The sequence below is a fragment of the Chiroxiphia lanceolata genome, chromosome 6, assembly GCF_009829145.1.
Source record: "Chiroxiphia lanceolata isolate bChiLan1 chromosome 6, bChiLan1.pri, whole genome shotgun sequence".
NCBI classification, from domain to species: Eukaryota; Metazoa; Chordata; class Aves; order Passeriformes; family Pipridae; genus Chiroxiphia; species Chiroxiphia lanceolata.
In genome coordinates this window covers 43750064-43766740 of record NC_045642.1, presented here as the reverse complement: position 1 = coordinate 43766740, position 16677 = coordinate 43750064, and the positions used below count along the sequence as shown (strand labels likewise).

The 16677-nt window shown below is 37.3% G+C and overlaps 1 protein-coding gene across 29 annotated transcripts in view; it reads right to left on the bottom strand.

Moving 5' to 3' along the window:
- The window catches only part of NRXN3 (neurexin 3), a 1006081-nt gene that overhangs the window by 236488 nt on the left and 752916 nt on the right, over positions 1 to 16677 (bottom strand). For all 29 annotated transcript variants that reach the window (XM_032692472.1, XM_032692493.1, XM_032692495.1 and 26 more), the window contains one exon: positions 15224 to 15405. In XM_032692472.1, coding sequence (XP_032548363.1) covers positions 15224 to 15405 — 182 coding nt within the window. The remainder of the gene's footprint in view (positions 1 to 15223; positions 15406 to 16677) is intronic.

Here is a 16677-nt window from a genome sequence, read left to right as displayed (position 1 = left end):
GTGTAGCCCCCTCTCTTTTTTTCTCCCAATAGTAGGGCTTCCTGTCATTTCTTTATCTAATTTATATGCCTAAGATAGTGTGGTTTAGCAGTGAAGTGGCCCACAGGCTCTTTAGTCCAGGCAAGATAAACCAAAGGTCCCAAATTTTGCAGGGAGTAATTTTCTTTGTTCTCATTTTAAGCAAGTGACAAGAGCAACTTTCTCTCTTCTACTCTTCCATTTGTCAAAAATATACTTCAAGTGAAAAGAGTCAATGTCACTAAGCATCACACTTGACAAAAGACAGAAAGTGACAGTCTTACCAGAGAGCAACACCCTGCAGATGAACTCACTCTGCCTCATATTTGCCTGGTTTCAGGAACTTGTCACCTACTCCAATAGGCAGGAAGCACGAAAACAAAAGGTTCTAGTTGTACTACAGTACAAAAACCACATCGAGTTTAAAAATTAATGATTTCTAAAAAAGCACTGAACAATGCTTAGCAGCTAAAGCTTTGAGCTCTTTACTAGCTCAAATGTATTCTTTGGACTTTGCCTTGCCCAGGTGACATGAGTGACCTCCTAACCCCCAAACCACTTACTGTATCAGTAATTCTGGGAAAGAAGCAGTGAAACTCATTCTCCCAGGAAAAGGGTACCTTTTGACACAGAAGTGCAAATGTGAAAGGCAAAAAGCTTCTGTAAGAAGCTAACTATTTTTTTTCTTTCATTTTCAAAGAAACAGCAACTATCCAGTAGCTATCAACAGTGCTGAGCAGCACCTTCATGGGCAGCTCCAAATCAGGAATCTCTTTCAGTGAGAGATGCATCACGAGCCAAATACTACATTGGATAATGCTCTCAGGCATGTGGTGTTATTCTCAGGGTTGTCCTGTGCAGGGCCAGGAGCTGGACTTGATGATCCCTTCCAACTCAGGATAATCTATGTTTCTATGAATTTCATGAATGCTAGTGAAGGGATTGTATACTCATAATTCCTCTGTGGAAATAAAAGTTTGCCTCAACCTTGATATGTTTAGAAGCCATGTAAAAACTAGAATTTGCCCCTTCTGCTCAAGACAATGTTTTATTCAAAGAAGAAAGAAATGAGAATCAGGCACCACATACATCTCACAGTAGAAAAATCAAGAAATCTACTGGATTATCATCACTTTCTAACTAAAATGTGTGTCAGATTAAGATCAGGTGTTATGCAGAGAACAATACTGAAAGCATTATGCCATACGTAAATGAAGTGCGACAAGTAGCTCACATTCCTACTTTTGCCTATTTCTGCATTTTTACCCTGTGCCTCTGTAAATCTCTCATTTTTCTAGCTATTACTTCTTTCACATCCAGTTTTGTAATCTGTTTTTCATTAAGGAAAAAATGTGTCTGCTTACAAATAGCTCTTCTGAGAGGAGGGGGATAGGAGTAGGGCAAGCAGGAAATGCATTGTGCAACTGATCAAGGGATGTTAAGACATGGTCAAAGTAGATCAATATTGGGTGCCTCGCTTCAAAATCGTGTGCAACAAGGTATTACCCTCTGCCCCCAAAGAGCAATGATCATCTCTCAGCTGCTCACATTACAATTGATGTCTTTTCAATTATCTCAAAGGCCAGATTTACCACACTCTAGTCACAAGTTCACAAGCCCATTAATAACCATCTCGAGAATCACTGCAAGGCTCCAGACTACATCTCACATGATGTCCTCTCTCTGATAAAGGTTTTATAAACTGAGCCAACATGCCATCTAATGTGTCAAAATACTTTTTTCCTAGACTGACATCAGGAAACCATAGCACAGGCCCTCGGCCTTCTAAGCCAGCATTATCATTTAATACCAGCTGCCAACTAAAAGTTGGAAAAATAAATTCTAAAAAAAGAATTACATGTACTAACTATTAAAGTTATGATGAACACCACCACAATGGAAAAGAACTGAGAGTCTTTGGTTGAGAACTTAAACTGATCACACTACTGCTGTAAAAGAATTTTGAAACAGATGTGATTGGATGGTATCTCTGTGCAGATGCATCAAGCTGGGTCTACACAGCCAACCAAGCTCAGAATCAAAGATATCCTAGGTGGCTTGCAAAGACCCAAGAAAGTAACAATGCTTATTTAGTGCTGCACCTGCATGAACAAATCTTCTCGAACATAGCTGAACATTCAGGTGCAAAAGCAGTGAAACCTGCTTGTAGCTGCAACTTGTGGACTTGTATGTTTGAATTTACATTAGTCCCGGACTATCTCCATGGGCACCCATTATAATACACTGATAGATCAGAAGAGCCTGGGGGAATTGGTGGGGAGTTGCTGAGACAAAGCTCAGGCAATACAATTCTTTGTAAATGCTGCTGACAGGTAAACATCAAAAACCAGAGAGGAGCTGAAGGGCAATATTGGCACAAAACAAATGAAGGTTAAACTGATGTGTATGAATACATATAGGCTTGAAAAGAACTTTAAAATCTTAGGGGAAAATTGATTTTAGAATAGCAGAACCAGAAAACCAGAATGGACGAGGTAGACCTGATACAACCAGAAAAGAGGACATGATGATGCAATGGCCTAGGAGGGTAGAGGACTGGACTTGACAGTCCATAGTCCTTTCCCTGTTCTGTGTTCCTAAATTAATATGCCCAGCCAGCAACGCTGAAAATCTCATCCATTTGTGGAGTCCCAAAACCAAACAATTATTTTTTCCATCAGAAAGGGAGTACAAGAAATAAATTCTGATCAGAATAAAAACTAATGAAGATTTTTAAATCTATTTCAAGCAAACCAATTTTCTAACATGTAAGATAGTTATGAACCATATGCCTTTTTACCTACAGACTCCAATGAAAACTGAGTTAATCTCCTTCAAAAAAAAATAACGGCAATTAACAGCAACCATTGTAGGAGGGCTGTAGTTAATCGGGCTCTGCAAAAGTTAAGTTTTAAAGAAATACAAATGACAAACCACAACCTACTTCCCTTAACAGAAACATAGAAGACCTTCCCTTAACAGAAACACAGAGGAGAGAAGACAAGAATATGGTGCAAGGGCACAACTGTAAGAACTACATTTTTCCTTAAGAGAAATAGAGAAGATTCCCATACACAAGGACATACAAGTTCTTCAAAGTAATAAATACAAGAAGAAAATGATCCAGTCTCACAACTGAATTAATACAGCTAGATTTTAACATATCACGGGAAAATACTTTCAGTATTTAAAAAAAAAAGGACTAAATTCCTCTTGTAAAACCATCCCAAAACTTTAAGGGTGTGAAATCAAGTCTTAGCAGTGATTGAATGTAATAGTTCTGCAAAACCCTTATCTGCAGATACAGTCCCATAAGCAGATATCTGCTTACAGTCCCATACTCCCTGGGGCGATGGATGCTGTGGAGTATAAATTTATACACATTTCCTTCTTGAAATGAACCCTCCTGCCCAACTCTTCAGTACATTGGTGCATCACCCCCCAAAAAACTGCACCCAAAGGGAACCCCTACCTGTCCTTGACACCCCACTAGTCCAATAGCTTAAATACCTTTTGGCACATACCAATTTTTTTCCACGTGTTGCCCAGCTCATTATAGGAGCAAATCCAGTGCCTACTTTTGAAAGGCTGTGTTAATCTCTCTGTTCTGTAGAGATACAGTTATTTCAATCTACAATGCTCAAGCATGTACTGCCCACCTCAGTCATGCGAAAAGATCATCGTCCATTGAGGGCCTAGTCTCTCTGAATATATTTAGGATACAATATATCTTCTGTGAAAGGACAACAAGAATATTTGTAAAAGTTGTTTAGCAATGCACCCAAAGACAGACAATCCTTTCCCCTTAAAAAAGGGGAAATGTCTGCAAAGTTAGAGGATCTCATTCCTATCACTAGTTAAGATAGTATATGAGAAGCACTATATGGTTTCCTATAGAACTGATTAATCGCACTACCTGTTTAAGGCTGAGCAGCATCATACTGAAGGGGTTTAATGATCCAAAACCTGAAATCATGTATGTGGTACTGGATTTCCGATGAGATTGTTTGAAAATAATAGAATAAAGAGACATGATAAGATAGCAAAGGAAGCCTGAGTCAGTATTAGATACTTTTCTTTGTCAGTCTTAATGATTGCTGTTACCCAGCTTCCAGAAACTGCACTCCTAACATCAGTAATAGACAAGAATAAAGAATAAGCTGAAACGAGGGCTATGTGCACTGAAAGTAAATTTGGACAGTCAGAGCTAGTAATATATTTGGTTATCAGGTATAGACAAAAACATGCTTGGCTGATGCTTTACACTGGCCCAAATTATACCAGTTATATGAGGCAGTCAGTCTCTTTCTGTAGGCTACAAATTGCTTAAGCAAAGCACCAAGAAATTAAATGTAGCAGAAAAAAAGATATGCCAAGATATTTAAGAGAATTCACACTACATAAGCTTTACTTCAACTGGCTTTCAGACTGTTGAAGTCTTTGCAGCCTCCCCATTCCCAGTACCCCACTTCTTTTACATAAGGAGATGGAAGAGGAAAATGCTTCTATCATGTATTTAACATAAAAGCCTTTCAAACCAGCAGGAATCCTTCAGTTCAATCATGCTTTATGTACTGAAAGGTTAACTAATGGGAGAGGCTTATTAGCACAAATAATACCACTTCTGCCTTGATCCCAACAACACATGAGCTAAGCAAGCTCAGGCTAGATGCACACTTAAATAGAGAGGAAAAACAAGCAACAGCAACAAAAACACCACCACACAGTACCTGCTGCTGTACAATGGGTTCTCAGATGTGTGGGCAATAGCAGGAGATGTTGACAGCAGCTTTCCAAGGGCACTACCCTCCCCCAGCTGTTGGTATTGAACCACTCTCTCAGGGGGAAGAAGGGAGCACTGCGAAGACTTCTGATTTAAGAAAAGATGAACATTCAGAGCTAGCCAGCTTCAGTTCTGAGGCAACATCTCTAGTTATATCATTTAATCTCTGAAGCCTTGATTTTCTCATTCTATAAGCTTGCTCATGTCTACCTTTTAAAGAGATATTGTGATTTATGGTGATTATATAGCTCCTTTAAAGTTACATGCAGAAGTATGTTTTAGGCTTTAAAATAACTATTAAAACAATGTATCTGAATAGGAACTTTTCTGGAAAAGTAATGCCAAGAGAAACTCATAAGAACTAGCCAAAGTCCAGTTCAGTGTATTTGCTCCTCAAAATTGTCTCTGCAGTCTCCTGGTAGGAAAAAGCAGCATTGCCTTTCATTTCTCATGTAAAACTGTGCAGAACTAGTCTTTCATGTTCTGCAGAACAGTTGATTTTCATCTCAGAGTCAGCTGCATATGAGCAAGTTATCTTTTTTCTGCATTGAGTTTTGAAACCCTATAAAATTCAAGTCATAGTGCAAACAATGTGTAACATTGCTTGGATTAGATCAAGTTGGTTTGATTTGGTGGTGGTGGTTTTTTTGTGGTTTTGTTGTTGTTGTTGGGGTTTTTTGTGTGTTTTTTTTGTTTGTTTGTTTTTGGTTTTCTTGTATTAGGATTCAATAATATGTTCCTGTTTAAGATGTTCTTCCTAGAGGCTTAATAGAGAAACAATCAATTTCACCATAGCTGATGTAGTACAAAACAGTTGTTAACCTTTGACGAGAAGGTTACATCAGATACCAAGCAGGGTAAATTAAACTGACAATTGCCCTTGTTTAATTGCTTTTGAGTAGTACTCAGTACGTCTAAATGTGCAGTGAATTATTACCGTACCCTGCTGCTACCCATTAACATGAAGATCAAGAAATTTTATTTTACTTTTCTGATGCCACCACAGAGAAGGTGATAAAGGCTTTAATTGCAAACAGATTTAATTTAGAGCCTATTAGTGCAATTTATCCAAGCATACAGAATATGGGCTGTTCTGAACAAGCTTGTAAGTTTGGTGCTTCTAGTAAAGGACAAAAAATCTATATTGCCAATTGTTAGAGTTCACAAATAATAGAATTTAGATTTTTTAGATTTAGATTTTAGTTTCTTTTAGTCTTTTTCAGAATGAACACTTAAAACCTCACACTTATCTCCTTCAAGCCTTGGTTATTTCAAGAAAAAAACTTCACTGTTGTGAAGGGTCTGTGCTTCTTTCTTTGATTCAGCCAGAAAAAAACCCCTCACATTACTTCAATTCCTTTGTATTTAGTATTTAAAAGAAAAACATTAAGAAGCAAAATCTAAATTTTCTCAGCATCAAAAAAGTCCTAGTATTTCCTTGCTTATTCAGTCACTGAAAAGACCGTGTGACCAAGTGAAAATCCCAACTATTACTGCACAACAGTAAAGGCAATTCATCTCAAGTTTTACTGAAATTATGATATATAATATAGCCCTGGATGACACAGTCTACATGAACATTACAGTCACAGGAGAGAATAAAATAAATATCAGGCAAAGCACAGAATTTTTTTATACAGTGTACAAGAACAAGCTATAGCATAATATTTATTGCCATACAGGGTGTTTGGATAGATACTGTGAGATACTCTGAGATATGATCATTTAACACCTAATAGCAATTCACAGAACCACAATAAATCCTAAGACAAAATCTGTATAAATTTAACAAATTTCAAGCTTCAGAATTTATTCTAAACAGAGGTTTTATATTTAGGGATGAATCTTTCTCATAAGCAACCCCATTAAGATATTTGCTTCTAATTAGGAGAGAATTTTTTATTTCTGCACTTAGGCTGAAGTACTAGGGTCTGATTTCACAAAATGCACAACACTAAAATGGGCAGGTGTGCATTCTGAAAAATGCTGTTAATTCTGTCCACTATACTAAATCAGGATCATCTTAGTAGAAAACTGCTTCCTTGACACAGCAAAGCTCTTGCTTTTAAATCAGCAAAGGTAGCATATCAATTTGCCTATATCTTTAAGGCAGATTTCAGAAAAATCACTCAAATGTAACTTCCCATTTATTCTTCCTCCACCTCCTCCAATTCATAATTTTCAGTCTCCATAATCCAGCTGAAGTTAACAGTTTTGAGAGCCAAATGTCCCAAATTATTTTCAGATCTGTGATCATGCTAACTTGTGGTCCAACCAGAAATTTTACGATTCATGACACCATTGCCCTACCAGCTCTTTCTTCCATGTCTCTAATCAGCTTCACAACCTTCAATGATAACTGCAAAAGCACTGGGATCTATGCACAAACCACCACTGAGTGAGGAGTTAATGAATCCTTGTATCAAATCACTGAGCTTCCATGCTGCCTGAATGGAGCCAGGGATCTAAAATCCATCATCTTTAGCCACAGGACATCAGCGCGCTATTTCCCGCACCGTTGCGTTCAGCTACGCACGTTCATTCAAACACCTGGTACAGGCACTGGCAGCAAAGCAGGGACTGGAGCACAAAAGGTCACTGACATAACTTGATAGGGCACCGTGCCAAATGATGCCAGCTACAAACAGGCACGCTGGGGTGAGAAGCTTCTTAATGTTCACAGGTTAAGTCTCAACTCATGACCTCCTACCACAGAGACTCCTTCTCCGAAGCTAGTAGATAAAAATAAATGGATCATCCCTATGCACCATGTGAACTAGTTAAAGTATATTAAAAATGGATTATTTATCACCCTTTAAAAATAAAAACAGAAGTAACAATAACACGCTTTAAACTTGGCTTGAAAACTGGAAATCCATTTGCTTTCTTCAAATTAGTTTTCATTTACTAATTCTCCTGCGCTCTAGGGAACAATAAATGCAGCATGCACAAACACATGGGACTCTGCAATCCCAAAGAGTTTAGAAAAGGACAGGAAGAGACTGAGGGCATTTTGGGACAGGATCATTGAGTATTTAAATAGAATGCTTTCATTAAAAACTGAATAAAAAATTCAGGATATTCTGCAATTTTACACCAGCTGGCAAAACAGCCAGTGACGTGCATACCTCAGATTTGAGACTCAATCAGATATAGCCTCTATCAGGCAAAATAACAATGCTGAATTCATATATATTTGCCATGGGATTTTTTATTCTATAAACCTGACATAATTGGCACGCAGCTATATTATGCTCCAATTTTTTGTGCAGATGATCTGCATATAGTACCCTAAAATACATTAATTATTTTCAAAGTACTTGGTAAGGAACAGAGGCCCTCTTCCAGGTAAAGACTATGCATGACAGGTTGACTCTGGCCAGTAACGAGGCACACCCCCTCAGGTGGTCATTCACTTACTTCTCCCCAGTGAGACTGGAGAGGAAATTGGAAAGGCAAAAGTATGAAAATTTGTGGGTGGAGATAAATACAGTTTAATTAATAAGTGAAGCAAAGACATATTACTTCCCATCGACAGGCAGCTGTTGAGCCACTTCTGATAAGTGGGGCATCAACATACATAACTTACTTGGAAAGACACGGGCCACAAACCACCAGCATCCCATCCTACTCTTCCTTTCCCAGAATTTTTTTTTTGCTGGGCACATCATCTTATGGTATGGAATGTTACTTTCATCAGTTTGGGTTAGTTGTCCCAGTTGTGTTCCCTTCCAAATTCTGGTACACTGCTGGCATACTCAATGACTTCTGAATTTATTGAGGTTTGTCTTTTAACTTACACATGGGCCATTAGGGTAATTTTACCACCTCCAGTCAAATATCTTCAATAATAAATCATGTAAACCAGATACATTGTGAAAGACACAAAAAAAGCGCCAATATACACAAAGCACCAAGAAATTAACCCCTTCAGCATACACTACACCTTATTAAACAGAGACAGCAAATGGATTTGCATCTCTCAGTGAAATGCCTTTTATGCCTTTGGATAGGGTTTTTGTGAAGGAAATATCTTTGCTATCCATACCACCAATACATTGGTCATCTGCTCAGTTTCATAGTTTTCAGTTCTTAAATTACATATTAATCTTAATTTTTTCAGCTACTTCCCCCTTGTCCCGAGAATCCAGAATTCTGGGCAGCCTTTTGCCCTCTTGTGAACAAGCTCAAGTAATGTAAAAATTAACCAGCCATTAACTAGAAATTACTTTTCTGTCTAAGGAAAAGTAGTAACTGATTGTACGCAAGATGTTAATCTGCCTCAGTGTTGACTAACACAGATACACATAAGTCATATCTTGCAATCAACATAAAGAAATGGAGTACCATTAAGATGCAAGCCTCAGCTGAAGATGACTGCTATCCTAAGCAAACAGGAAGATGTGACTTACAACTTGCATTCAATAACATGAAGAATTACAGAAAGGAAGCAAACACTTGTGATGTGATATGCTCTGTAAAAGCCTCAGAACCTGTTTGCCATGCAATAGCTCAATGCTTGTTAGAGTCTCCTAAGCCACCCAATTTTTGTGGTGCCAGCACTCTATCTGGCCTACACGTCCAAGTAGAAACCTACTCCATTGCAGAAAGGGAAAGTAGGGTACTTTCAAAGGTTCTGCAGTATATATATATATATATATGTCACATCTTAAATAAGGACTATCTTGCCAATCTCATTACCTTAAATAGCACACAACCTCAATTAGGTTAAAGGCATCCAATAACTATTTATTCATGACTTTGAGAATTAACAAATCACAGCTACGTTTAAAAAAGATATATGTGATGACATGAAATAGAGACTCCACTGGATCTTCGCATACTAGCATTAAATCACAACAATTCTTCCACCCCTTCATTCAGCTTGTTTTCCATCTTGCCTAGAAGGTTAGTAGTCATGGTTTCAAGCCTTCAAGTTTATGATAATCCCCAGGTGGCACCTATTAAACAGAGCATATTCAGAAGTCTTTGCCAGAGAACTTATTCCTAACAGAAAGCTACATTCTGACAGTTTTTATATGTTAATAATCACAGGAGACTTGCAGAGTATTCCCTCAGGTTGCTTGCTAGATTTGTCTTGGTAAAAAAAAGTCTTTAGACAGTTTGTTCTTTTAGACCTTCTAAGGTTCCAGACAATATAATCTTTTGCTTGCAAGGTCATCCTAATTCTCTCTCCTTATCAGTAGGCAGTCTAGTAACTCTCATACATTAATTGTTCACTTCCTCAGCTAAATGTGTTATACAAGATGTTGTCTCCTATACCCAGACTGTCAGTAAATAATTTCTTGCTTCAACAAAAAAGCCTTTGTCACATTTCACCATTTCCTGATCCACTGATTGCTTCAGTATAGAATGTCTTTCACTGAATATGTGTTTTATACCAATCTGTAGGGGCTCATAATTTGTATAAATGAAATTAGGAGAAATGTACACAGCTCTTTGCTGTTTCATGAATGAAATGAGGCACGATGGGCACTAATCGCTTTGGAACTGATAACTGCTTACAGGATGCTTAACCACTTCTTGTATACTCCAAGAACTGTATCAAACTGTATCAAAAACTTACTCTGCACTGCTTTAAAGCCTGGAAAGGGAAGAATAACAGTGCTATTCCAAAGAGACATCAATGTAAACACAGTCAAGATATAGTGGAGTAAAATTATTTATAATCACAAAAAATTACACTTGAACAAACTAAGAGTTCTATAAAAAAGAGGGTCTAACATGGTGAAGCACTTTAAAAGAAAACTGTAACTGTAACACCAGTAAAGGCAGCTAAAAAAAAAAAAAAAAGAAAAACACAAGTTAGGAGACTGAGGCAGATCACCCACTTTTTTTCATAGTCTATAGCCTTTGCAAAACAAAGCAGGCTAGCCTTAAGGAAAACCTCTTCTTTCTACTTTCTTATGTATAAAACTGTAACTATTAACACCCAGTTTGAATTTGGCCTAAGAAAGGCTGAAATATTTTGCATCGAAGAAATTTTGGTTATAGAAAAGTAAAACACAAACTGCTATTACTTTTTGCCTCCAGTTATTATCTCAGAGTAGCCCTTAAGTTATGCTGTCCATCATACACCCTGTGGTTATGGTAAGGATAACCCTGTGTCTATCCTTCTCCTGATTCTAAATCATCTGCTTCTTCTGTATCTGCTCAGATGACATGCCACTGCAGTTTTGAAAGGAGTCTCCAGTAAACTTCATACAGAGGAGCCAGAATTGTCTCTAAAACTGTAAAATCCAAACACAGACTGTGACCAATCACATTATAACTGAAAAAAAAAATAAATTGGCTGAACGTACACACACATTTTCCTCCATTTACACTCATTCTCCTTTAATAATGCCATCTCTAACTAAGGAAGGCTTACTTTTCCCACACTTATTGCTTAAGAATCAGAATGATCTACATCAAATTCTGCAGCTTTCAGTTGTAGTCCAGTGCCATGTGATATATGTCCACTAGTCTGGGTCAACTAAAGTAAAACTCCTCACAAAATCACAAACATTTTTGCCCAAACCTAGAGTTTACTTCTTACAAGGAGTTCAGAAACTGGACCAGTCTCACACCACCATTCTGAACATCTAGAGGCTAGATGCCAGTTTATCATACAGAACAAAATGAAAGAATGCAAACTAAACCAGCCACACACATGAATGAGTGATTCCTCTCTCCACAGTCATCACAAGAATGATACCCATCATCACCTGCAGCTGTCTTCCTCTCTTCATTTGATCTCTATGTTTTGCATGTTGTAAAGCATAAAAAAAATGATGTGGTAGAGTAGGGTGAATGAACATATAGAAACATTCAACCACAACTCAGACGTACAGTCTTTTAAGTATCCATTGTGGAAGACAATTTCCTGACTCAGGTTTGGACTTGGTACTTTGAATGAATTGTAAGGAAAACAAAAAAAAGTATCATAAAGAGGGAGCTGATGCTCCAGCAACACTCTCATTCCATCTGCTACAGTCTAATCACACAAACACCTCATGCTTCATACGCAACATTGATCTGGATGGTATGCTATCCATTTTTACAGGGCTGCCCCTTTATACTTCATAAATCAGGAGAGAAAATAGTTTCAGAGGCTGTAATTTTTTGTCATATAAAACAGACATCTTAGTCAATAAATTTTCACAGTATCTGAAAGACTCATAATTAAAAAATGAATCCAAACAGAACAACTGTAAATTAAACAAGCAAATATGTAACTTCAACATACAACATATTAAAAAAGCAGACAAACTATTTAAAAGTTTCCTTAGCAGAGTATGAGCAACTTTTAGAATCTCTCAAATAGAATCAGATCTTGATAAACCATAGCCTATACTACGACATTTGGATTAGTTTTATTTTAGTGATGCATATTAGAAAACAATCATCATCAGGTGGTTTTCATCACTTGTTATCACCAACAGAACTCCCAGAGAAGTGTAAGGAGGTCAAAATCCAGTAAACAGCAAGCAAAATATAGTCTGTGAGTGGAATATCTAGAAAGGTCCCAGAAGAGGTCTCCCCAACAATCCTCCAGGAAAATTCCTGTCACTTTCATTGTTACTATTATTATTAAATATAATTGTACCTGAAAAAGTCAAATTGCTAAATATACATATAATAAATTATATTAAAATTAGACTTCCTGTTTTAATACCTATTTTCTCTTTCTCCTATAATTTGCGTTATGGTTTAAGTACTTGGTTTTAAAACCTTTGTTTTATTATCAATTTAATCTGCTTAATACCTCAGATTTACAAATCTATTTATCCCATATTTGTATTATAATTTGATCCATGCTGCTTTGTTTCTCTTGACAAGTGACAGTCACCTAATGGAAGGCTTTGAAGAAAGAAAGATAGACAGAGTCCTTGAAGATGACAGCACAAAGCCTGTGGTAGTTTTGAGTCAGTTACAAAAGATCTTGATCTTGTGGAAAGCTTGCATGCAATTTGCTAAATAAGAGGTCCTAAACGGTTTTGCATTTTAAGTCTCATTTAAAGATGTACCTTTAATTTCAGATTTCAACTTTTCCCAAAATAATCCTGATGTAAGCTCACTTCTACAATGTTGAACAATAAACCAGAGATAAAGTCTTACAGACATTCAAGAAGTCAATAACACTTAAAAAGTTTCTATGCAACTTTTCTATTGCATGTAGCAGCGTGAGTCTCTGACCACATTCTTTATATGAACAGGTAGGTAGAGTTACTGATATAGATGATGAACTGATACCATACCCAGAAGAGCACAGGAGCATGCCTTTGTTCCTCATGAATGACTGGCAAATCATCCTAATCCATCCTAGCCACAAAAGAGCAAGAGAAATTATACCTGAACTAGTTCTAGATTTACCACTAGTGAACACCTTCAGGTATAAAATTGGCCAAACTACAAAGGAGGCATTCAACAGAACCTTTAGAATTAATATCAACCACAATCAGTAGACTTTATTTAGGTAGCTGAAATAATCTGAAACTAGCACCATGCCATGCAGAGTAGTTTGAAAAAAATACATGAGGAGGAAGCAGAAAAACTTCCAAAACTGATAGGAAAGAGAAAGCAATTTTGTTTTTTTTTGTTTTTTTTTTTTTAATGAATGCTTACATCTCAGGTTCAATTTGTTTGTTCCAGTCTATTCAGCAAAATTTGTTATAATTTTTTTTTTGAAAATCACTTATTACAATGTTCACTTATGGATAGAGAACAGTACATATTTGAGACCAAGATATAGAGAAAAACTCTGTGCCTTCATCATTAATGCTGAAAAGCCTCCTTTTGCAAGTTCTTATCTTCATGCAGGATTAAAATGTCTTTTTCGGTTCTTATGTCTGTTTCCTCTCTTCCTTTCACTGACTACCACAAAGAAGAGCCTGACTTTCATTTTCTCTGTAACATACCACTAAGCAACATGATCCCATCTCAGGCTTTTTCTAAGACCTTAACAAATTTATATCTCTGCACCTCTCCTCACATGCCAGGAATACTGTTCTCCAGTTAATTGATAGCATTTTACACATGTTGTATTATAACATCTGAAGAATATACATTGCCTTGCTCAGACATATCCAGTTACTTTTGCTTAATGTGAGTCACGGAATTCCAACCAATTATGTTTAGCGCTGTTCACTTTTACCAACTCTTCAGGGGTTCATTTTGTTTTTCTTTTAAGAAAGCAGGAAAAAGTGTTTTTCTATTAAAAAATACACCAGGATTTGATCTCATTTTCATTCTAGCACAAAACACAAACTAAATATCTGAATATGTCACAAAAGATAGAAACCAGAATTGGTGACAGTCTAATGGCTCAAGGTCATATGCTAACCCATTCCAATGAATCTGAATTTTACAACAGGATTCAAAATAAAACCACTTAAAATGCTGGCAATAACTACTAGCCCTGACTCTTGTTTCTGGTTGTTTCAGAACAATCCTGCAATATACCCAGTGCCTCAACACAATTCTGAACGTGGCAAACTCCAGCAGCAGAATAAGGCCCTTTGTCATTCACATTTGGTCTGTTTTGGCCCCTGGCATTCCTCCTGTTTACTTATACCTTCAAGGTTCCAAGAAATGTTAACAACTCCCCAGCTCATTCAAAACTTGCGAATGGCCCCTTTCCATTATAAATTAATGCATAAGACACGGGAAATAAATGAACATTGAGTCACATGATCGGCTTCTACCTCTAGTAAACCTCTTGGCTATTTTTCAAAAGAAGACAAAGCTTCTCCTCCCAAAGCATCATGTAAAGTAACAAATTCCAAAAGTTTCCAGTTCTGGTGTCCTTATTTTCTCAAATAATTCAACTCTCTCTAAAGCCACGTTCACTCAAGCTCTCACAAGAAAGTCTATTTTCTTTTTGCAAAGCCACGTTGCACTAACACCAAATTCTTATTCTTTTGAACTATCCTGCTAAAGTAAGCATCAGCTGTATCAGCTTGAGGATCTGTTCAGTTCTCACTTAACTTCTTCAGTGTGGAAAAAAACAACACCCTATCACTCCCTTTTATTCTTTGCCTTCCAAGAATAGTAATACTTCACCATAAATTCAGCTGTATTCAGGAATGTGCATATGCCACAGTAGATTAACACTGATGCAAAACACTTCTTCAATTTTTAAATAAATCCTACTGCTATTGAATCATCTAAGGCTTTTGAGTTTTGTTTTGTTTGTTCCTTCCCTCTCTAATTTCTTCTGGCATCAAGACTTGGTTCCCTGCGCATCCCAGTTGGTAATTCTACAAAACCCTAAATAACTACTAAAGGCAGTTTAATTTGACAAGTGCTGAAGACATAGAAAGAACGGAATATGACATGTTATTTTAGAGTAACAGTTTTCTTCCAATTCAGGTAACAGAAACCCAGGTCTGGCATAGACATGGGCCTATCTATACTCACTATGTGCAGCTGTAGAAAATCACCCAGCCCAGGGGCACTGTCAATCCGAACAAGGATGCCATCCTTCACGGTTGTGCTGAAGCCCACAGCAAGACGGTCTGTCCTCGTGCTTGGTCTATCATTAGCTGGCCAGGTGTACAGGATGAGACCTCCACTCTTCCCAAATATATACGTGGCACCAGCTAAAAAATACAAAACCAAAGAAAAATGTATTAGTTACTTATTTGCCAACTCTGGTGGTAATGCTTTCACTTCCATGAGGAACAATTTAAGCAAGCATGTGCCTTCCTTAGTTACAGGAGTGAAATTAATGCCTCCTGCTGGCAGGCCTGATGAAGTACATTATTAGTTCCTAAATAAAGACAAGCAACATTTAAGATAAAGATAAATTAAGAGTTTATCCAAACTTATCAAGATGGTTTATCAAGAATGAATTGTTTCATTAGTGCTAACATCCTAGACAATGTTGAATAGGACACTGCCTTTCAGGGGGGCGAAAAACAACAAGCCCCTTCTGTTTCAAATGCATAGGATTCAACCTTATAAGGGGATTTAAAGGAAAAATTTGGCAGTTCTCGTTGAGGTTGGACTTGCCTTCAGATGAAAACTATTCACACATAGTAGAAGACTATCCTTTTCTCAACACTTCCTAAGATTTTTGAATATTTAATCCACATATTTCCAGCACTGTTTGTCTTTACAGTGAGCCTGGGAATTTGTTCCTTGCCCTTGTTTTTAAGGACAACACCAAACCTCTCCCAAGCTGAACACTGTCCTCCCACATTCATGAGGGCCATCTGAGCTGAGGAAGACAGACACGCAAGTGAGGAATTGTTGTCGCAGACAAGGAAGCTGAGAAGCAAAAGCATTTGGAGTTCACATTCTGACTTGTACTCAACACCAAGTTAGGAGTAAGATTTTATAACTCAGTAGTTATAAAATTAGCCCCTGAGCTTCTTGGAAAATAGATCTGAAATTCCTGTCCCAGACCCAAATCTACAAGCCAACCAGGAACAACATTTCTCAATGCTTCAGCCACTTACTGAAACTCATTTTCTGAGCACTATTACAATGGTTACATAATAGTAAGCAAAAATAACCAGCTTCTATTACTGCAACAAGGATGAAATATCGGTAGAAAGTACAGGTAATTACTGGGTACATTTTCTAATCTGAGTGAAAATACAACTGATGATTCTTTTTCCCACCACACCAACCAGAAGCATGTATCAAGCAATCATGAGCAGAGTAAATGTAGTTAGATACAGAAACAGGAATCATATATGGGTAACTTCTACACTTGCCTACAAAGCTGCAGCTTCACTAAAGCTCTTTATGATCTGAATTCCAAATAAATGCTACACATTAGTAGAAATAATTGATACACTTCCTCCTTGCTAAAGAGGCTTCCTCTGGACATCTCAGAACTCATTACCAAAGCAGACATCAGAAAC